The sequence below is a fragment of the Stenella coeruleoalba genome, assembly GCF_951394435.1.
Source record: "Stenella coeruleoalba genome assembly, chromosome: 11".
In the NCBI taxonomy this organism is placed as follows: domain Eukaryota; kingdom Metazoa; phylum Chordata; class Mammalia; order Artiodactyla; family Delphinidae; genus Stenella; species Stenella coeruleoalba.
Window position 1 is genome coordinate 3,427,225 of NC_137157.1, and position 21,820 is coordinate 3,449,044.

At 63.4% G+C, this 21,820-nt stretch overlaps 1 protein-coding gene across 4 annotated transcripts in view; it reads right to left on the reverse strand.

Annotated features, from left to right (window-relative positions):
• The window catches only part of GRAMD4 (GRAM domain containing 4), a 77,744-nt gene that overhangs the window by 6,496 nt on the left and 49,428 nt on the right, over window positions 1-21,820 (reverse strand). For all 4 annotated transcript variants that reach the window (XM_079937129.1, XM_079937132.1, XM_079937131.1 and 1 more), the window contains 11 exons: window positions 14,334-14,454; window positions 8,699-8,760; window positions 6,433-6,565; window positions 6,052-6,077; window positions 5,398-5,489; window positions 4,011-4,102; window positions 2,846-2,894; window positions 1,719-1,790; window positions 1,293-1,336; window positions 1,108-1,217; window positions 220-374 (listed from right to left, as the gene is read on the reverse strand). In XM_079937129.1, the coding sequence (XP_079793255.1) occupies window positions 220-374; window positions 1,108-1,217; window positions 1,293-1,336; window positions 1,719-1,790; window positions 2,846-2,894; window positions 4,011-4,102; window positions 5,398-5,489; window positions 6,052-6,077; window positions 6,433-6,565; window positions 8,699-8,760; window positions 14,334-14,454 (956 nt within the window). The remainder of the gene's footprint in view (window positions 1-219; window positions 375-1,107; window positions 1,218-1,292; window positions 1,337-1,718; window positions 1,791-2,845; window positions 2,895-4,010; window positions 4,103-5,397; window positions 5,490-6,051; window positions 6,078-6,432; window positions 6,566-8,698; window positions 8,761-14,333; window positions 14,455-21,820) is intronic.

Genomic DNA, 21,820 nt, shown 5'->3' on the forward strand with positions numbered 1-21,820 from the left:
CCCCCAGCAGCTGTCCCCTGCCCAGGGCTGGCCAGCCCCAGGGTGCCCGCCCTGGACCTTCAGGACAGCAGAGCCGGTCACAGCGAATCCACCCCCGCAGCTGTCTTAAATTGTCTGTTTCAAGGGCCCCGAAAATCAGAGACACCAGCCTCCCCGCAAGCCGGAAGTGAGGGACAGCAGAGTGTGGCCGGCGCATCTCCCGGCCGCTGCGGGGCCTACCCTGCGTGACACGGCAGTGCTGGAGCGCTCCTTGAGCTGGGGGTCCGTAGGGAGGCTCTTCCAGATGATGTAGGGAGTGTCATACTTGGCTCTCAGCCTCGGGCAGCGTTTGAAGATAAAATCAATGACAAAAAGCTTGATTCCGGCGTAGAGTCCTAGGGGCAGAATAAGGTCCCATTTCTCCAGGATCCTGCAGCCCTGCCCCTGTGGCCGCAGTGGTCCCCGCCCCGCCGGGTGCTCCGTGGAGGGCCTCCCAGGACCCACATGTGGGCCGATGGTCCTGGTGTGGTTACACAGGGCAGGGAAGTGACCCCAGCTGAAAGGGAAGCCACTTCTGTGTGTGTGTTGTTACCTCCAACCCAGAGGTCGCTCAGGCCAAACACTAACCTGTCCCTAAAACCGACCAACCGAACAAAACCACAAGCCACCATCCTCCAAAGGGGACGTGAGCAGGACTGCGGGGGACCCGTCCCCAGCCTGCCCGCGCCTGACCAGGTGAGCCGGCAGTGACGGCCAGGGGCTCCCGCCTCCAGGTCAGGGCACCTGCGTTGGCCCAGGTCCCCAGAGAAACGAGACAGACAGCCCGGAGCACGCTGCACTTGCGTTGGCGTTTGTCATTCCCCCCACGGCCTCACTTGCCTGCCCTGGTTTTCCTGGCGAGGGGGGCGGGGAGGGGGCGAGAGACCGAGGACCCACCTGCACGCTGGGGGCCGAAGGGCAGGTGGGCACAGTGCCCAGACCATGAGGCCCCCGAACTGTGTGACTGCCGCAGCCAACACTCCAGCTCAGGCCGGGTGCTCCCTGCCCGCCCCCAACCCACGCACCGTGGACAGAGCTCACGGTGCTGATCAGACGGCATGTCGCGCTGACCGTCGGCAGGCTCCTTACCCACGGCCAACCCCACCAGGCGGTAGGGGAAGAAGCAGGAGGCGAGGAAGGCGGCCCACAGCGCGATGTACAGCTTCTGGGTGATCTCAGGCTGCACCCACATGAACAGGCTGGAGAGGAGAGGGGAGGTTCAGTCAGGTGGCGGGCGCAGTCTAGACGCGGCCGGCCAGGGGCTGACAACTTACTTCTTGATCTTTTCCAAGATGTCAGCCATCTTGCCAAAGAGGTTCTGTGTGAGGAAGTAGCTGCGGTCACGACACACCCCCGGGGCCACAGGGCAATGCTGGAGACGCCCAGCACCCGGGAGACCACAGCCAGCACCACGGAGCCCGTGGTCCTGCCCAGCCGCTCCCAGGCCGAGGACCGGGTGACGGTCCGGTCTGAATCACGGGTTAAGGCACCGCTCAAGATGAGGGACCCAGGCCCGCACCCTCCCAGGAGCTCGCCTGGCACTGGTTAGGAGGGCCTCCGCCAACTGGGGCGCCGGCATCAGACCAAGCCAAGAGGGCCCTCCCCACCAGCCGGGTTGTCTCGGGTGTCAGCTCCCAGACGAGCCAGGTCTGGAGGGATGGGTAGCTGGGGTCCCCCCACCTGGAGCCCGGCAGCGGTACCTGGGCTTTCTGGGCGACGTCCAGCACGAGCTGGAACTTCTCAGACACGGTCAGGTCTTCCTTTGGAGGCTCCTTCAGTCAAAGGGGAAAGAGAATTTCCACTGAAATTTATCAGTTCAGAGAAATGACTGACAAAAACAGCAAGGAGGCCTCCCAGCCCAGGCAGGGACCAGGTCTCTGCTGCCCCGACACAGTCAGAGGGACGGACATCCCTGGGGGGCCCAGCCCGAGGGGGCAGCACGGGCAGCTGTGCTAGATGACACCCGTCTGGTGCCTGAGAGGGTGGTAGGCAGCCCCCCCAGGTGGGCAGGGCTGCTTGAACAGATCACCTTCAGAGGCGCATCTGAGACCACAGAGCCCGCACCCACCCGCACTTTACAGGCGGGGGAACCGAGGTCCCAGCAGGGGGCCGACTTCGTCCTGCTTGTCTGAGTTCATTCAGCAAGAACCTCCCTAAGACCTCCAGGTACCAGGGCCAAAGGGCACGGGCCTGCCTCCCCAGAGACACCCTCCCTGACCCCTGTCTAAAGGGGCCCCTGCAGACACCACCACATCCTGCACCCCTACTGTGTGCTCCACGCACACGGTAAGTGCTCAAACACCTGATGAAGCCCACGCATGCACCGTGGCCTCCCTCCTGCCTGTGCCCGCTGGTTCAGCCTCACGGGCCAGCGTCCCCCGTAGAGTGGTGGGCAAACTTTCTGTGAAGGGCCAGGTGACAGCACGTGTGCCTCTGCGGCCCCAAAGCAGCCAGAGCGTAAACAGGCGCGATGGACGCCAATAAAAACTGGTCCAGCCCGTCCACCGTCCACCTCCCTCCACGGGAGGCTGTGAGCGGCTGCAGGGGCCCCCTCGCTACCTCCCCTCCACATCACGTCCCAGCTGAGGAGGGTCAGGTCAGGCCAGGCCCGGCCAGGCCAACCTGCCTCCCACGCAGCCGAGCCCAGGCCCGTGAAGGGCGCTCGGGCATCAGCTGGTGAGGGTCAGGGTGCGGCCACGCGGCTCCGGGTGGGGGCGGCTGGCCTCCTCCCCGACCTCTCCCCGCCTGGCAGGGGGACCGCGGCCCCCGCACAGCACTGGCAGGTAGAGCCTGGCCCCCTGGCGACGGAGCCCCTCCCACGACTCACCACCACTTCGGACACTTCAGGCACGATGCTCCACTGTATCCTCCAGCCCCTGGCGAACAGGAGACAGCACGTCTTTACAACAGCACCGTCTGCAGGCGGTGGCCGCAGAGGGGTGACGCCAAGTCCCCAGGCCTGTGCTCCCAACGAGGAGCCGCCCCCAGAAATTCTGGCCACTGGGACAGGAGCCATCTGCCGAGACCAGCAGGACCCCCTCCTGGGCTCCAGAGGGATGGCCCAGGCCACCCCACAGATCCCCCCCCAGGGGCGATGGCCCAGGCTACCCCACAGACCCCCCCCCAGGGCCCTCCGCGGGGCGGGCACATTTACAGCCCCCGGAGGTGGCGGGTCTCTCCAAGCCAGCCAAGGGGGTGGCAACGGCAACAACTTTAGTGAACCACGTCTAGTCTGGGCACGGAGAACCCTTTCATAAGCGCTTAAAAGTTTTCTACGAGAAACATTTTCAAATGAACCAAGTTAGGCAACCGCAGAGAAGCACCTAGAGAAACAGTGTAAAGTGAACTTTTGAACGGCTCAGTGAAAATACAGAAGGCAGGGCCCCCTCTTAGGCCCGACGTGGAGCTGGGGTTCACTCTGTGGGGCGACCTCAGGTCCACACAGACCCGGGAGGGCCCGGGGACGTGGGGTTCCCACCCCAGCGTGCTGGCTTCCAATAGGGCCGCCCGCCCCCAGCCTCGAGATGGAAAGCGGGTGCTTGGAGAGGGCACAGGGAAGACACCACGTGGCCCTGGGCTCTGGGGTTGCTGAGTCCCAGCGCCTCTCTGGCACCTGCACCCCGACCAGTGGGGACCTCCCAGGGCACAGAGCCGCTGCAGCTCCGTCAACCCCGCCTCCGCCCACTGGGATGTCACTGTTGAGGTGTGTGTGGAGGGGGGACTTTCCTGCCCAAAAGCAGCACGACCGGAGGAGGGGCCAGAGTGGCCCCAGAGCCGGCACCCGCTGGCAGCCTGCTGGACAGAGCTGCCGGGGTTTGGGGATCACCCTGCCCGCTGCAGCAAACCATCCTCCTGGGGGCTCGGGGACTATTAGAGGACAACCTCCCAAAACGCCAGCACATGACACAGAGCCGGCTCGGCACGTGCCCTGCCGTGCGTGTAACGCAGGAAGACGGCACAGCCGCGCACACGCAGCACACCGGCGCACCTACCTGGCTATGAGGTAATTGAGGGATAACCTCAAAATTGCTAGAAATAAGAACATGGGGATGGCCCAGCCATGCCACACGGCATTCATGTACACCTGCGGGTTTGGAGAGAAACGGGTCGGGAGGGAGACGGTTAGGCGACCTGCCCGCGTGGGTCAGGACAGACCAGACCCCTCTCTCCCCCAGCCGGGCAGGCCGCACTCGCAGACAGGGAGACCAGGCCCCAGCGGCCCTCCGCAGTCCCGAGGACCAGGGCACGCAGCGCAGACAAACCCGCTCAGGGAGGAGGGGAGACGGAAACACTGCTCTGGGTGGGCCGGGAGCGGTCAGGCCCCGGAAGGAGCGTCCTGGACATGGCCCGGGATCACAGGAGGAGGGCTGACCCTACAGAGAGGTCCTGGCCACCTGGCAGAGCCGGAGGCATCCGCGTACCCAGCACTGCTGACAGTCTACCCCGCGCCACAGGGCAGGCAGGGTGCTGGTCACAGCGCTGGCACTCAGAGAGGGTAGGGGACGGATGCAGTGGGTTCAGGAGGAGGCCTGGCAGGTGGTCTGAACGGCGGGCAGGGTGAGCTCAGCCGTAACACACGGGCGGAACTAGGGAGCTGGGACCCAAAGCAGCCGAGGCCCTAGGGAGCAGAGTGCGTGTGAGGGTGGCCGGAGGAGACCTCCAGGGTGAGGGGGGCTGGCCCCTGGCCACCACGGCCTGTCCTCTGCATGTGCACAACACCCATCCCTGGTGGACGGGAGGCCCCTGGGGCTTCAGGGCGGCCCTCAGGACCCTCTCAGGTGGAGGCCACCTATGGGGGCCTCTGCAGAGATAGGGCCTTTGGGGGCTGTGGCTCTCCCTGTCCATCCTCCTCCCGCTGGACAGCAGGGTCTCCCCGGGCAGGGCTGGGAGCAGCCACCACAGGACAACTCAGACTGCGACGGGGCCTGTCTTCCCCAAAGCACCCCGTGACGCTGGCCCAACGCCGCCTACCTTCCCCAGGCCTCGTGGCCTGTTTGGCCCCTAGGCCACTGTGCGCCCGCCAGAAGCCTCCCCCAGGCGCCGGTGCCTGATGGGAGGGACGGCTGGTTTCTGCACAAGCAGACAGACCGCCCCACCGACCCTTCCCCATCCCACTTGGGAAAGTCGGCCCTAAGCTTGGCACGAGGCCCTCTCCCAAGAACGCTGCTGCGGGGATTCCGGGCAGGCGGGGAGCCCCACTGCCAGCCCCAGGCTGCACCCTACAACACCCTTATCCAGTCCTTACAACTGCCCTGCAGCCTGCTTTACAGACGGAAACACCGAGGCCGGGAGCTGTCTCACACGGCAGGGATGGGTGGGTCCCTCAGGGAACCTCAGGGAGGGTGCACACCCCACCACCCACCCGCGGGGAGCGCTCACGGTGAAGGCGATGGCAGACGTGTAGACGGAGTACCAGTCGGATAAGGCAGAGAGGTTCTTCACAAAGCTGGTGACAGGCTTGGCACCGCGCTCTGGGGACAGAACGGACCATGCGGTCAGGCCAGCGCTAGCCCGGCCCTCGGACATACCTGGCAGTCCGGCTGCTGCACCAGCTGGCGGTGCGGGGAGGGGGAGGGAACCAAAAGGAGCAAAGCAAACCCCAACCGTCGCGGGCTCCCGGCGCGCCTGACCCCAGGCCAGCGCTCCCGCGGCCACTCCCTGGCTGCGGCCCATGCTCCATCCCTGCGGGGAGACGTCTGTCTGCCTGTCTGCCCTGGCCCATGCCCGCAGGCGGGGAACGGGGATTTAGTCCGCACACCCCGGGCCCTGCGTTTCGCTGGGGCTCCCAGGCCTGGAGGGAAACTCGGCTTCTGGCCACGGGCCAGGGGCGGACAGACAGACGGGGTGAGCCTGGGACATACTTCCCACAGCCTTAGGAAGAAGGCTGGGCTGGGCACTCCTGAAGAGCGTGCTTCCGGAAGCAAGTCCAGTTCAGTGCAAGACCGCAGTCACCGCCCGGGCAGCCCCGGCCCCAGCGGCTCACACAGCCACAGCGACGAGCGGGTACTTACTGAGTCCACGCCGGGTACTTACTGAGCCTCCTCATGTTCTCGGTCAACCTAAGAGGGGGGAAGAGATGAGCGCCAGCACCCACTCGGCCGCAGCCGCGTCCTGACCCCGCAGCTCCCTGCGGGCCCTCGGGGAGCACGGGTGACCCACGGGGGGAGGCTTCCTTGTCTCCCGCCCACGCCGCCCCCACCCGAGTCTGAGGGCCCAGCCCGGCCTGCAGGCACTCTCGGCGTCGCCACCGTCCCCGCGTGGCGTCTGTCGCAAAGCACCAGTACGACCACTGACTGGGGGGCACGGCCGTGCGGCCGCCCCCGCGAAACCTCCCGGGCTTTGCTTGTCGGCCCCGAGGAGTCCTGTCCTGCCGGGACAGCTGCCCCTCCACCCCGACCTCCACCTGGGCCCCACCTCCGGGCGCTGAGGGGCTCCTCCGTCTCCACCGTGCTCTCCTCGGGCTGGAACCGGAAGTCCTCCACGTACTCCCCGAATTTCTCATAGAACCACTTCTGGACACGGGGGCACAGCCCCTGGCTCCGTCGGTCTGCAGGACGGGGTGGGGTTCCGGGTGAGGGCAGCAGGCCGAGAGGGGCCTTACAGAGCGGCAGAGGCGGGGGCACTGGCAGGTGGGGCTCCCGGCCGGGCTGGCGAGGGCACATCCACGCCAGAACTGTGAGGGGCCGGGTGCCCTGAGAACAGAGCCCGATCCACTTCACCACGAGGTGCAAACCAACCAATGCAGACCCCGGGGGTCCCCGTGTTCCTCACACCGACCCCGGCTTGTTGGAGGCTGTCCCCGGCACAGGTGCCGTCCAGGCGGGCTCTCAGCCCACCACCGGTGCTGCATTGACCACCCCCCCCCCGCCAGGCACACTGGTTGGTCTGGGAAGTGGCCAGGTGGGCTCACTCCCAGGGACACCCGGACCCTGGGGAACAGCCAGTGGGCGTGCGTCTGTGGTCCGCTGGGGACCCCAGTGACTGAAGTCATCCATGTCAGACTCAAGAAAACCAGCCCGAATCTCGTGAAACAAGTCTGTCCCTTCGGAGAGCAGGCCGTGGAATCGCCTGCAGGAGGCGCTGTCCCACCACAGTCAGAGGGGGATGGACTGCACGCAGGTGGTCATGTGCTGCCAGCTCGAAGGGACGGAGGCCGGGGGATGGAAGGCGGCGCACACAGAAGCCGCGAGGCTCAGAAATGCCCAGAGGAGGGGCGGCAAGGGCCCGGGTTCTCACAGCCCACCTGGAGCACGACAGGGTCTTTAGCGGGAGGATCTAGGCAGGCTCAGCCCTATAACCGCTTGGACAGCAGCCGCGGACAGTGAGTAATGGGACGGGCGTGGCTGCGTCCCCATGAAACCACACTGACGACGCTGAAATTTGAAATTTATGCAACGTTCACGTGTCAAATCCTTTTGATTTTTTTTCAACCATTTAAAAGTGTAAAAAGATTTTTTTCAATGTAAAGGCAGATAGGGAGCTGTAGTTCGCCGACTCCGGGTCTAGGTCAGGCGGGCTGCCCGAGTGGACAGGCCTCACGGCGCTCCCGAGCCCCTCTTCCCCAGCACCACGCAGAGCACCCGTCCCCGCCACCTCCATCCTCGGGGCTGCGCTTGGTGGGGTCCTTCCCTCCCTACCCACACTCCCCACCTCCCACGCAGAGCACGACACGGTGACCCCCGCTGTGGGGACGGGGTGGAAGGACTCTCCTCTGACACTTCCCACGAGCACAGGAGGCTCATCAACTCCACACACAGCAGGGGCCTTGGCGGGGGGGGGGGGGGGGGTCTCCAGCGCTGCTCCTGGCTTGGAACCTGGGCCACTGGTCATGAACCCTGAGAACCCAGGGGACTGTGACCCAGTGGACACAGCAGCCAATGCCGCAGCCGGCTGGCCTGTCTGCGGGCCCAGCACCGGGGCCCTGGGAAAGAGGCGTCTCCCTCTCTGGATGGCAGGTGGGGGGTCAGGACCCGGCTCTGGTCTGAGCTCAGCCTCCACCTGGAGCGGAAGCCTGAGGGGCCTTCCCTCCCGGGCCCTGGTCTCCTCACCTTCACACTGGGCAGGGCTTAACCGAAGGCCCTCCTGTTGTCGCCCTGAGCCCCCAGCACAGGCAGGGGCCTACCGTCAACCCTAACCCTATCCCCTCTCCCACCTTCTCAGCCTGCGAGGGGCCTGGGTGCACCACAAATCCGGCCCCTTGAGATGCCCAGTTTCCTCCCATGCCATCCTCTGAAGGACAGCTTCAGAAAGCACCAAGTGCTGAGGGAGATAAGGAACTCTAGCCCGGAGTGGGAAGAAAAGGCACTGAAAGGAGCTCTGCGTCCTGACCTGGGGGAGCTGGGACACAATGCCCGCAGCTGACCCCACCCCCCCACTCACCCCCTTGTCAGGACAGCCGGCCTCTGGAAGCAGGTCGCCAGGCCAGGGGCCAAGCGGCCAGTGTGACCACGACATGATTCCTCTTCGGGGAAGGGCTGGGAGAGATGTCGCATTGTATTTTTAGGAGAAAATAAAGTCGTGTTTTGATCGAATGCCTTGCATCTGCTACGGAGACTCACCAACCGGTAATCAGAGACACTAACCCAGCTCCAACAGGAGGGGATCCCCGGAAGTGAGCAAGTGCGCCTGGGAACAGAACCACCCCCCCCCCCCCCACCGCATCTCCGTCCCCCAGGCCTACCTGCTCCATTATTGACCTGGGCCTGCCCTTTCGGAGGCTGCTGAGCGGGCGGCTCCTCGGCTCTTAGAGGGGGGAGAAGAAGCAAGATCTCTGTTAGTTCAAGACAGCATGATGAGTCCCGGCTTCGCAAGGTTCCCGTGCTCACGGGAGTCACGCCCAACACCAGAGTGCCCGTTCCCACCCTCGGGGATCCCTCTGGGGTCCTGGCTGCTCAGCTTAGATGCCGGGTGAGGGCAGTAGGGCAAGCACAGAGCTGCATTCCTCACGGGCACACTTTATTTATTTAGTTATTTTTGGCTGTGTTGGGTCTTCGTTTCTGTGCGCAGGCTTTCTCTAGTTGCGGCGAGCGGGGGCTACTCTTCGTTGCGGTGAGCGGGGGCTACTCTTTGTTGCGGTGCCCGGGCTTCTCATTGCGGTGGCTTCTCTTGTTGCAGAGCGTGGGCTCTAGGCGCAGGGGCTTCAGTAGTTGTGGCACGTGGGCTCAGTAGTTGTGGCTCGCGGGCTTTAGAGCACAGGCTCAGTAGTTGTGGCGCATGGGCTTAGTTGCTTCGCGGCTTGTGGGATCTTCCCGGATCAGGGCTCGAACCCGTGTCCCCTGCATTGGCAGGCGGATTCTTTACCACTGCGCCACAAGGGAAGTCCTGCACTTCTTGTTTTTTGATGACCAAACACTGTCTCAAACATACAACTCTTTTCTTTCCTATTAATTTTGACCCATTTGCTTCTTTATTTAATGTTAAGCTCAGAACACACAGCTCTCATACTAGTTACTTGGCCTGCTAATGGAAAGGTACTCAGTGACACACATATTTAGCAAGCAGCATGCAAGGCCACAGGCTGGATGAGCCCCTGCCTGGCAAGCTGTGCACAGGTCCCAGCTTGGTCCGTGCCGGCCACCTGCCCGGCTCCCTGCCCCTGCGGCCTCACTGCACCTGACCACAGCAGTCACCCGGCCTCAGAGCCTCCCTGGAGTTCCTGGCCACCTGCCGGATCCTGACCGCAGACCTGACTTTCAGCCACAGGCCCTGACGGACTGGCCCCCAGCCGCTGGCCGGACCCCCTTCCCTTGGGCAGTGCCCTGTTCCTGACTGGCCAGCCCGCCTGCCCTCCTCACCCTGCACTGGCCTGGGCTACCAACACGCCACACTGCTGCTGTGGTTCCCAGTGCAGCAGAGATCCCAGGATGTGGGAAAAGTGGCACCCCAGGCAAACCTCGGCAGGACTGGGGGGGGGGCACGGAGGGCTCTGCCAGGACAGAGACAGCGGGCTGGGAGACCCTCGGCATCCTGTTCTGTTAACACAATGTGATCTTGTAATAGGGAAGAACCTTTGTATCCATCCTATCACAAGTTCATCACTAAAGAGATGTTGCCTATAAGCTTAAATTATACACAGTGGCCCATCTCTGGGAACCCTGCCTCCCAGGTAATGAGCATTAAACTAAAATACCTCTGTTTAGCTCACAGGAAACCTGCCCAGGCCCACCTGTGAATGACTGCAGGAGGAAGAAATGAACACATCCTCTCTGGGGGCTGACGGGAACCAGGAAGTGTTTCACTTTACCCTCTCCCCTTTTCGTATAAAAGGAGCCTGGGGCTTCCCTGGTGGCACAGTGGTTGAGAGTCCGCCTGCTGGTGCAGGGGATGTGGGTTCGTGCCCCGGTCCGGGAAGATCCCACATGCCGCGGAGCGGCTGGGCCCATGAGCCATGGCCGCTGAGCCTGCGCGTCCGGAGCCTGTGCTCCGCAACGGGAGAGGCCACGGCAGTGGAGGCCCGTGTACCGCAAAAAAAAAAAGGAGCCTGAATTCTAAGTCAGGCAAGATGGTTCTTTGGGGGCACAAGCCCACCATCCTCTTGGTCTGCTGGATTTGGGAATAAAGTCGTTATTCCCTGTCCCAACAGCTCGCCTCTCGATGTTGGCCGGTCGTGCAGTGGGCAGTACAAGCTTAGACCCGGGAACAGTCCCACTCCAGCGTCTCCGTGAACCGACCCGCTCTGCGGGTTTATAACCTGGAACTGCAACCCATGCCGGCCGCGCTGTGCCGAAGCAGGAAGTGCGGAGGACGAGCTGGATCAGAGGAGAGCAGGGGGCGAGCCTGCAGCCTCGTGAAGCAGTGGCCAGGGAACCATGAGACAGAGGGGGTCCCAGAGAAGGGAGCCAGGGTGGAAGAGGAGGGGGCCAGGCCTCCACGCCCTCCCCTCCCTGTGGCCAGGCTGCCCAAACGGCCATCCATGCTCAGAGCTACTGACAAACGGGGATTTACTGGGAACAGGAGGGGAGCTGGGGCACGCAGGAGACTCCAGACTGGGTTCCCTGTGTTCCTGGGCAGGTGTCCAGGCCTCCGGACCAGGACATTCCCTGAACCGGCCGGGGGTCCTGAAGAGGCAGCTCACACAGGAAGCACTAACAGACGGGCTCCCACCAGAGCCTGGGCCCAGGTGTGCTACCGAGGACTCGTGGGCCTGACGGACACCGCGTCGCTCAGCCACAGGTGGGCCTGGGGTCTGAGTGGCCGGCAGGGCTGTCTGGGGTGCCGTGCTTGGTACCATCTGAGGAACCATCTGAGGATATTGATACCGCACAGCCACTGGCTGTGTGATCTTCCCAACATAGTCACCGCTAGAATCGGACAGGTATTTAGGTATAAATGGGCTGCCAGCTGCCTGCAGGGAAAGACGGCTGGCAACACGGGCGCAGGTGTTCCAGGTGTGGGGAATTTTACCTTCTTCCCGTCACACCACATGTGGAACATGAGTGCCTGTGACGTGCACGGGACGTGGGAAACAGACTGACAACACAGCGCACGGCAGTGATGTTCTAAACATTAAGGGGAAGGCAGAGGGCAGACAGCTATCAGGGCCTCCCAGCCGGGCCCACCCACAGCTCCGGGTAGGTGGGGAGTGAGCGGTGGCCTCATCAGAAGAAAGGGCCCTTGCGCTCCTAGTAACTGTGGATTCTTCCAAATGTTTTGGAACAACCTCCGCTGACGTTTAACGGTCAGCGGAACAAGTCTGGAGTGGAGTGTGCCTGGAGGGCTTTCCCAGAATCTAATCACCCCGCCGGCCACAACCCGAGGCCGCAGGACAGATGATGAAGCCCATGGGCGGGGGGTGCCAGGGCCACACGTCAGGGCCGGGCTGGGCACAGGAGGCAGTCACCAGGGTCTGTGTAGTTCCCACACGGGGTGCCCCGGCCAAAGCCCCAACCAACACCGTGGGCAGTGCAGCACAGGAGGATGACACGCACCCTCCGGCCCCCTCAACGCAGCCGGGAGGGCGGAGGAGCCGTGGGAGGCGCCGCTGAGAGCAAACCCAAGGGTGGGCCCCGGGCAGGGCCTGACCAGAGGCCAGTGGAGGTCAAAGGCAGTTTCTCCATGTTGCTTTCGGAACGATAACTGGACACGGCCTTCGCCTTGAGTAAGCTTAAACCAAGGCGATTTCCCAGGAATTTTCTTAAAAAGCAAAACAGAGGTTTGTATGAACTACCATGTTTTAATCCTGCAGATCCAGTGTGTGTGTGTGTGTGTGTGTGTGTGTGTGCGTGCGCCCAGGTGTGAAGGTGGCACTCCACACAGTTGCCCACCTTGCCTGGGACCTGTTTCTCCCTGTTCCTCTCCTCCCTCAGGTCTCAGCTTCCAGAAGGTTCCTAAACCCCATGGTCCCCAGGACCCTCAGCTTCTACTCCCTCGGTCCGGGCCTGGATGTTCCTTCCCTGTAATCCCCAGTTGGTCCCCAAGCAGACCCGTGAGAAACAGATCTGTCTGCAGCCTCAGAACCTATCGGGGGCCAGGCACCCAAGGGGCTTTGGTGAAAGGACGAGGATGAAACCCCCGGAGTGGGCTGGGGGTGGCGGGAGGGTGGAAGGCAGAAGACATGGACCCTGCAGAGGGAGCTGGCACACGGGGTCCTCTCAGGCCGAGCGCCGCCCGCCGCCACCAGGGCAGGCGTGGCCTCTGGTAAAGCCGCACATGAACACAAACTGCATCAGACAGAAGCGCGTCAGTGCGGGTGACGGCACTGTGACACGCCATGCAGGCCAGGCCCGGCCGGCCAGGGGGCTGAGAACACACCCCACACCCGGCCAAGCACCTGGATCTCCAGAGTCGTCCAGGTCGGGTCACTGGCTGCACCGCTTTGCGTTATCAAATGTAACTGAATCTTTGAACGTCTACAGATTTTCACATAAGGTTTAACATCAGGGAAAGTACTGCTTGAAGCCGTGGTCCGATTTCTGGTCCAGGGAGGGGTGCCGGCCTTGTAGCCCGGCAAAGCAAGTGACACCCTGCCCCAACACGGGGCCCCCGCGGGGAGCCCCAGAGAACTGCAGAATGGGTCACGCTGACCTGTGGGACAGGCAGATGGCCTTCGTTCAGGGGCACTGGAAAGGCCACGGAGCTGTCCTAACACCCGGCAGAGCAGGAAACTAAAGGACCTTCTCTCCCCCAGGGAACCAAGTGCCAGCCGTTCCCTGGGGCTGAGAACCAGCTGCTGAGACCCAGAGGAGGCCAGCGCGAAGCACAGCAGGTTCGGCCTTTCCAGCAGCTGAAGCCCGCGCAGCGCGGTACCTGGAGCGGGGCTCTCCTCAGAGCCCCACCGTAGTGACGACACTCCGCAACGACAATGACGCCAGGCCACCCCACAGAAAAGCCAGCTCTGACTGGGGTGTCCCAAGCTGGAGACAGCTGTGCGCTCAGGCCAGGGGGGCCTGGACCAAGGGATGCGGGGCCAGAGGCCAGGCTGGTGAGGGGGAGGGATCGAGACTTCGGCGGCCTCAGCTCCCAGGCCTTGTCCGCCAGGCCGCCGGCCTGGACTGTACACAGGGACAGGGAGCCCTGGGGGGTTTTATCAGGATGGGAAGAACACAGCTCTTCGGACTTGCAAATATCCCCCTGCAACGACCCGCTCCTTGCTGGCGGTACCATGAGGCAGGGGCCGAGCTCGCGTGGGCAGAGGTGGGAGTCCGCACCACCCCCTCCGGAAGCTGGGGCGGCCTCTGGCAGCCCCAGGATGGAGGGACCCTGCTGGGAGGAGGTGACTGGCCAAGGAAGGCTGACCCCGAGGGTGCTGTCAGGGGCTCGGGGTGGGGGAGTGTCCGAGTGGGCAGTGGGGCGGGTCTCAGGGTCCTGGGGGCGACTGCTGGCCAAGACCTGGGGCGACGTCAGGTGGTTCTGGGGGCTCTGCGTCCCTCTTCAGCCCTGCCCGGCCAGACCTCCCAGGGCTCAGCTGAGACTCCCCGCGCCCTGGTTTCCAGATGCAGGCCCCGAGGCACAGGAAGGCAGCCGCTTTCCCAGGATCGCAGTTCGCCGCGGGCATGGGCAGGACTCAGCCCAGAAAGTCGGGGCCAGGCCCACCATCACCACTCACCCACACACCCTCCTGATGCCCTGGGTCCGGTAGGGGCTGGGAGGGCGGCGGTGGCCGCTCATGGGGACTGGCCACCTCAGGGTATGAGCTGGGTCTTGGCTCAGGGGACCGCTACCCCCCGAGAGGGCAACGCTACCTGGGTGACAGTGTTACCTGGCTCTCCCCTCCTCCCATCTGGCCTTGGGCTCCTCACCTGGCCTTGGGCTCCTCACCTGGCCCTCCCCCCTCCTCACCTGGCCCTCCCCCCTCCTCACCTGCTACCCCCCCTCACCTGGCCTTCAGCACTTCCTGGACCTTCTGCTCCAGCTCCATCCGCCGCTGCCGCTCCCGGTCCAGCTCCTGCCGCAGCATCTCCGCGTTGGTTTCCTCTCGCAGCTTCCGGAGCTCCTCCTCTGTGAGGGGAGAGAAGCCCAGGTGAGTGTCATGTGGTCCATTCTGCCCCCCAGGCAGAGATGCCGAGAGAGGGCTGGTCTGCAAAGCACTCAGACAACTGGCAACAGCAGCTCTCTTGCTCCTTCCTGGGGGGCACACCCGCAGGAGTCTATCAACCGGGGCTCCTCTTACACAGTCAGGGCAAGATCTGGGGCAAAGCAAGGGTGAGAGTGTCTTTACTAAATAAAACCCATTCAAGATAGACACACCAAAGGCATTTCACCAAACCACCTCCACGGGGGCAGGACACCCCGAGGAAGGGATGCTGGCGGCACCTGGTCACTCCACAGATACACGTGCAGCAGGTACAGTTCTGGGAGGTCTCGGCCGCAGAGCAAAGCCCATGTGAGGGGCAGAGAGCTCCGCCACCTGGCTGCCGACCACCTGAGAACTGTGCGGCGGGACGGTGAGGGGTACAGTGGCAGGGTGAGCGGGTGCTCGAGAGAAGCCGCAGCAAGGTGTGTCTGAGTCAGAACCTGGATGAACAGAAGGTCGCGGGCCGGCAGGGTAGGGGTGCGGGGGAGAGCGTGGGGTGCAGAGGGAGCAGCCTTGGAGAGGCCAAGGCGGGAGGGGCCATGGGCTGGGGGGAGGGGTCACAGATGAGATGCGGGCTGGGCGTCAGAGCCCGGAAAGCCAGAATGAGGACCCGACATTTATTCCAGGTGTTGATGGAAGCCAGTGCCAGGTAGCTGTTGTTCTAACTGAGAGTGTGGGGTGGGCTGAGGAATGGCCCCAAGGACGGGCCATCCTAACCTTGGAAGCTGTGACTAAGCACCTTACACGGACAAAGGGACCCTGCGGAAGTGATAAGGACCTTGAGATGAGCGTGTATCCTGGATTACGTGCATGGGACCAATGTCATCACAATGATGGAAACTCAGGAGAAAGCAGGAGGGTCAGGGGTCAGAGAGAGGAGACAGGAGGGTGCTGTCCCGCTGCCTGTGAAGAGCCAGGGGCACGGGCAGCGTCTAGAGCTGGAAGAGTCAAGGACACAGTCTCCCCCGGAGCCTCCAGAAGGAAGACGGCTCTGCCCGCACCTTGGCTTGAGCTCTGTACACTCATTTCAGACCTCTGGCCTCTGAACTGTAAGAGAATAAAGAGGCTACTTTAAGCCCCCAGTCTGTGGAAATCTGTTGCAGAGGCGACAGGAACCTCGTACACACGTGGCTGCACACGCCCTAAGTGGACGTCGCTCTGCATTTCTGCACGACCGGACACCGCACGACGACACCACACAACACAAGAGATCCGTGAGCAGCCATCCAGCTCACACTCCTGAGGACGGGTCTCCTCCCACCTCCAGGCCGGAGCTGCAGTGAAGACACAGACCCTCTGGGCCTCTGGACCCAGGGCGGCCTGAGCTTAGGAAGGAAGGGGGGCCTCAGAGAGCACCGTGGACAAGGAGGTGATCAGGACCATGGACGGCCACCCCTCTGACGGCTGGGCCCAAAGAGCAGAAGGAGAAGGGTGTGCAAGAAGGTTCCAGAACCCGCTGTGCATACGGTCTAGTCCTGCACTTTTCGTGTCTCCCACAAGGCACCCCAGCTACCTCTACTGAAGACGTGAGTTATGCATCGATGAAGAGGCCCAGTCCAGCCTGACACAAGTCTTGCAGTTTCATGGAAGACACAGATGCTCCTAAGTCTGGTCCAGGGCGGGGATTCCGGCTCTCCTCCTACCTGGGCACTGACGGTGGGGTAGGGGGCCTAGCCAGGCTGCAGGGACGATGGGAGCAAAGAGCCCAAGGCGGGTGGGGCTAAGGAAAGACCCAGCCTCCTCCCACCATGGGAGAACATGCGTGCACCGCCCGCCGTGCACGTGCCCGGGCAGTGCCGCCGTGCAGGAGGCCCAAGGTCACAAGCAGAGGCAGACGGGAGCTGGTCCTGCTGCAGGCCCAGACCAGAGCCCCCGGCAGTGGGAAGCATGACGCGCTGACTCGAGAGTGAGGGCTCACATCGGCAGCCACATGGATGCAACTAGAGATGATCGTGTAAGTGAAGTAAATCAGAGAAGGACAAATAACCTGCGACATCACTTATATGTGGAATCTAGAATATGATACAAATGAACCAATCTCAGAAACAGACTCAGGGACATAGAGAACAGTCTGGTAGTTGCCAAGGGGAAGGGGGTGCCTGGGGGAAGGATGTAGTGGGAGTTTGGGGTTAGCAGATGTAAGCTATTATATACAGAATGGATAAACAACAGGGTCGCACTGTAAAGCACAGGGAACTATGGGATACTTATATCAATATCCTGGGATAAACCATGATGGAAAAGAATACAAAAAAGAATGTACATATAACTGAATCACTTTGCTGTACAGCAGTAATTAACACAACATTGTAAATCAACGATAAATTAAAAAATTTTTAAAGTTAGGGCTCAGGGGCTTCCCTGGTGGCACAGTGGTTGAGAGTCCGCCTGCCGATGCAGGGGACGCGGTTAGTGCCCCGGTCCGGGAAGATCCCACATGCCGCGGAGCGGCTGGGCCCGTGAGCCATAGCCGCTGAACCTGCGCGTCCGGAGCCTGTGCTCCGCAACGGGAGGGGCCACAACAGTGAGAGGCCCGCGTACTGCAAACATAGATAGATAGATAGATAAATAGATGAATAGATAGATATATATATAAGTTAGCGCTCAGCACTGGGCCTTGGTGTCAGTCTACACCGCGCACCTGAGAGCACCGAGCACTTGCTGCGTGAGTGAGTGAAGGGGTTCTGCTCTCCGCCCCCGCCCCCCAGAAGTGAGCACAGCCCAGCTACAACCAGGACCCTTGTCCTCCAGGTGGGGAGCTCCTTCGCCATCCCGCAAAGCCCCTCCCCACTCGGTCGCCCCACAGACATCTGGGGAATGACAGGTAGCTGCAGGCAACTTCTCCAGGATCCCGCCCCAAGGCCTTTGTACGATGTAATTACTGTAAATGCAATCAAGTCCACCTGGAAATCTTAGGTCACTTCCCTCAGGCCTAAGGCTCCTGCAGATACGAGACCCAAGTCACGTCAGAAATCACTTTTTCTTGTTTCTAAACCGGTACATGGTGGGCTCGGTTCTCATCACAGCCCCACGATGACACAGTCCTCATCCCTCTGCCCACCTCCTGCATTTCCTGGACGTGAGCCCTCACTCCTCAGCGTTCTCAAAGGTGTGACCCTGGAGGAGCCACCGCCCACCCGGGACAGGCAGGCCCCAGACTCACGGAGGGCAGAGGACCTGGCGCCACGAAGAGGCACACGAGGCCGCCGCCACCCCCCTCGCTCGGCTCCACCGGGGCCCACGTACAAATGGGACAGTGGTGCAGCAGGGACACAGCCACAGCAGCCGCAGCGCGTGCCGTGGCCCAGCTACAAAGCCATGTGGAGTCACATCCTCAACAGACACACATTCCCCACGCGACAGCGTGTCGAGGGCCGAGACCAGAGATCGGCCCCTCCGCGGGCAGCTGCTTTGGGCCAACGATCCCGCTTCCGCTTTTCTGCAAACAGCTAAAGCCGCAAAACAAACCTGACGGCCTGGGCCAGGCTGGACCAGAGCAGCTCAGAGCCCGCATCGGCCGCTCCACCAGTGAGCACTGGGCAGCCTCGTGTACCAGGCACGCTCCGGACACTCGTGATAAAGAAGTGACCCAAACAGAGAGCCGCCCTCGGCGGGGGGCGGGGGCAGGTTGGGCCGTAGGAACAGCCCTGGTCAGTGAGCCTGAGCTGAGGGCAGACGTGAGCGGGGCTGCGGAGAAGGATCGAGCCCCGGGCACCCGAGGGGGGAGCGTCCAGGCAGCAGGGGGAGCGCCTGCCAGAGCCCCCGGGATGGTCCCGGGCAAAGCACCACACGGGCTCCCACGGGGCGGGGCTGTGCTCGCCCACCTGCAGCTCAGCCTGCGGTCAGTATGCTTTCCCCCCACCCCCATCCCTCGGTGACAATGACAACAGCCTACACTGGTGAGGCGCTGGCTCCTGAGCGCCCTCTGCAGGGTGTAACTCAGCAGCAGCTGCGACCACAGGGCCTGCCCGACCCTGCAGGTGCCGCCCGCTCTGGCCCCGGGAGCTCCAGCAGGTGGGCCTCTGTGCCCGGTCCGCGGCGTCCACAGCGCGGGAGCACTCGGGGAGCGTCAGCCGGCGGCAGGATGAACCCCGGATGCCCAGCCCATGGCCCCGACCAGCCATGTCCAAGCGGGGCCTTTCCAACAGCCTCAGGGAAAACAGACCGAGCAGCACCCCCCTGCCCCCCCGCCCGGACAGAGGAACGTCAACTCTGACAGCAGTGACAGAGGAACGACCCTCCCCGGGCCCGGGAGGTCGGCAGACTTCCGAGCCAGCACCAAGACGGCCCAGGGTCAGGGTCACCGGCCTACTGGGTGGGACCGAGGCTGGTGTACGTGCAGCGGCGGGCTCCAGGGTCTCGCTGAGGGTCAGCTCACTGCTCCCTCTACCCAGAAGTCAGCCCCATCCATGTGTGGCGTGTGGCAGCCATGGTCCGGGTGGTGGGTCACAGACCACCCCAATCGTGGGGCTGACAGGCTGCAATGGAAATTCCCTCAGGAGAAGCCTCACTTGGGCAAGTCCCAAAAGGCATTCCTGAGACCTCAGAATGTGACCAACTAACTCACCAAAATCAGGGGCGTGGACTGGAGCCCGGGGAGGCCAGGATCCACTGCCCTCGCTGCCGGTCCAGTGAGACCCTCGCGGGCCTGGAGCCTGCTTTCTGGACAGGATGGGGCTCAGAGGGACCCAGCAGGTTCCTCTCCTGTCCTGGCCACCTCACCGAGCCCAAGACCCCGAAATTCAGGCCAAGGTCAGTACGACAGCCCCAGGTCCCAGAAACAGACGGGCTGGCAGAGCGGCCGCCCTCTACACGGCGGCCACCCCGCCCCGTGCAGGCAGAGCCATGGGGAGACCCTGCTGCCTCTTGGGGGCGTCCAGGGTGGGGGCAGGAAGGACAGGCGCCAGCCCCACCTCCCACCTGGAGAGCTCAGGACTCGCCCGATTTTGCCCCTAACGAGGGGCAGATACTTAGGTTTGCTGAGTGCCGGGATCCACGTGCTCGGTAAATATTTGGAGTCCTTGGGGCCTCCCGCGCTGCCTGGGCATGTGGCTCAGCATTCTTCAGGGCCCTGTGGCCCCTCCCACCCCCTGGGAGAAAACCCTCCAGACAAGGGGGCTGAGAGGACACCACACCAAGCCCACAGGGAGCCATCCCACCAGGCTCCTGTCAGCCACGGCCTCCTCCAGAGACCCCCCTTCAGTCCTGGGGTGAAGCAGCGCGGCCCTTGCGCCGCCTAGTTTCCCTGAGGACCACGGCCTCCCAACCCGCTGTACTTGGTGCCTCCCAGGGGCACAGAAGAGACTCTGTATAGGGACGGCACAAAGCGGGGGACCGGGGGGAGGGGGAGCCCCTGCCTAGGGCCTGGGGGACATTTCCAGCTGGGGCCAGGCAATGAGTGAAGAGCAGAGACCCCTCCCTGCTCCAGGGCTGCGGGAAGCCAGGCCTCAGACCCCCAGCCCCAAGAGGGCCATGCCCCCACCCCTCTCAGTCTGGCTTATTTACAGCAGAGGGGCCCTGTGCCAGGTGCAGATGGGCAGGGCCCTCACCCTCACGTGTCGGGGTTCTTCCTCCAAGCACCCCCAAACCCACCCTCTCTCATCTCGGCTCGCACCCTGCTTCCTAACTGGCACCCCAGCTCTCCTCACACCCTCCACAGTCTGGCTCCAAACAGCAGTCAGAGGCTCCTCTAAAGTGTAAGTCAGAACCTGACACTGTCCTGCCCAAACTGGCCACACAGGGAGTCCTTCCAGCCCGAGGCCACACCCCACTCCCCGCTTCAACGCCCTCTGATCTTGCTCTGACCTTTGCTCTTTGGGTTTGAGCCACAGGAGCCTTCTCTCAGGTGCCCAAATGCCTCCACAGTCAGACCCACCCCAGGACCTTTGCACGTGCTGGTGCCCCCCGACCTCAGTGCTGGCTCAAGTGCCATTTGCCCCCAGAGAGACGCCCCTGACCCCCCTCCCATCTTATGTGGTGACACAGCTCCACAGGGAGGGGCTCAGCCAACATGACCCCCGGTAAGCACGCCACATTCCTAAGTCACATTCAGCTGCAGGATGCCCCAACTCAGGCCCCAGAGAGAGGACCCCATCTGATTACTGTCTGTGACGGCCCAGGACGCAGCCTGGCTCAAGGGGAAGCCAGGACAGATGCGGTGAATGGACTCTGGGCAGTGGGGACAGCACAGCAAGTTCTCAGCAAGTGAACTGCAGGACGCATGCACCAGGCTGGTCGAGAACCAGGCAGAGAGGACACCAGTGGGCGGGGAGGGCCACGGTGGGAATTCAGCAAACAGTGCCAAGGGTGAGTGGCCACCACCAGCATCTGAGGGCCGTCTGCATCCTGCACGCCAGGCCCGCGGGCCCCAAACCTCGGGCCTCAGCCTCCCCCCGCCTCGCACTGGGGTTCGCGCGGACCCTGGCCCTGAGGACTCAAGGGCATTCAGAGTCCCCACCTGTCATGTAATTGCACACAGAGCACCTGCTGGGAGGTGGCGGGGGGCACTCAGACGATCGGGGGTCCAGAGCCCTGACACGTAATCCGCTCAGGAGCCCCAGCCCCCGCGGGGACCTCCACTCCGCCCCACACCAGGTCAGCCTGCTCGTGCGGAGAAGCCACTGCCTGCACACGACTCCGTGAGCAAATGCTCGCTGTGCAAGTAGGACGCACCAGGCTCTGTCAAAGCGGGGACGCTGCCGTGACCGAGCACCCACACCCTGCCCGGAGGGGGCATCTGGTGGTGCCCCAGGCACCTCGCCTGCGTGAACTGACGCCAGGGCCACTCAGGGGCAGCGTCCTGCTGGACCCTGGACCCTTGGGAGGCGGGTCTCCTGTCCTGACGCAGGCGGGGCCCTGGGGCCCCCTTCTGAGAGGACGTGCTCCCACCGGCAGTGGGAGAGCCTGGGCCCTGGAGCCACGTGGAGACCCCCTGCCCTCCTGAGCGCCCGCGGAGCACTGCTTAGCCTCCTCCCGCGGGACCCACTTCGGAGGCCTCCACGGAGGGCCTGGCTCACAACAGGTGCTCGGGTGAAGCTCCCGGGGAGCCCCCGCAGAGACCTGCCCCCTGAGCTCCGGCGGCTGGCCCTCCGCAGTAGTGAGAGTGTGTCCCCGGGGGAGCCGCCCCGGGCTCGGCCGGCTGGGCAGGGGCTCCCACCGCCCCTCGAGGACAGGCGTGGGCGGACTCGCAGGCCGGGGAGCTTCACGGGGGGGAAACAGAGGCGAGGGGCTTCCCGCCACCGCAGCCTCGCTCCCGGGAGCCAAGGTCGGGGTGCCGGGTGCCTTCCCATC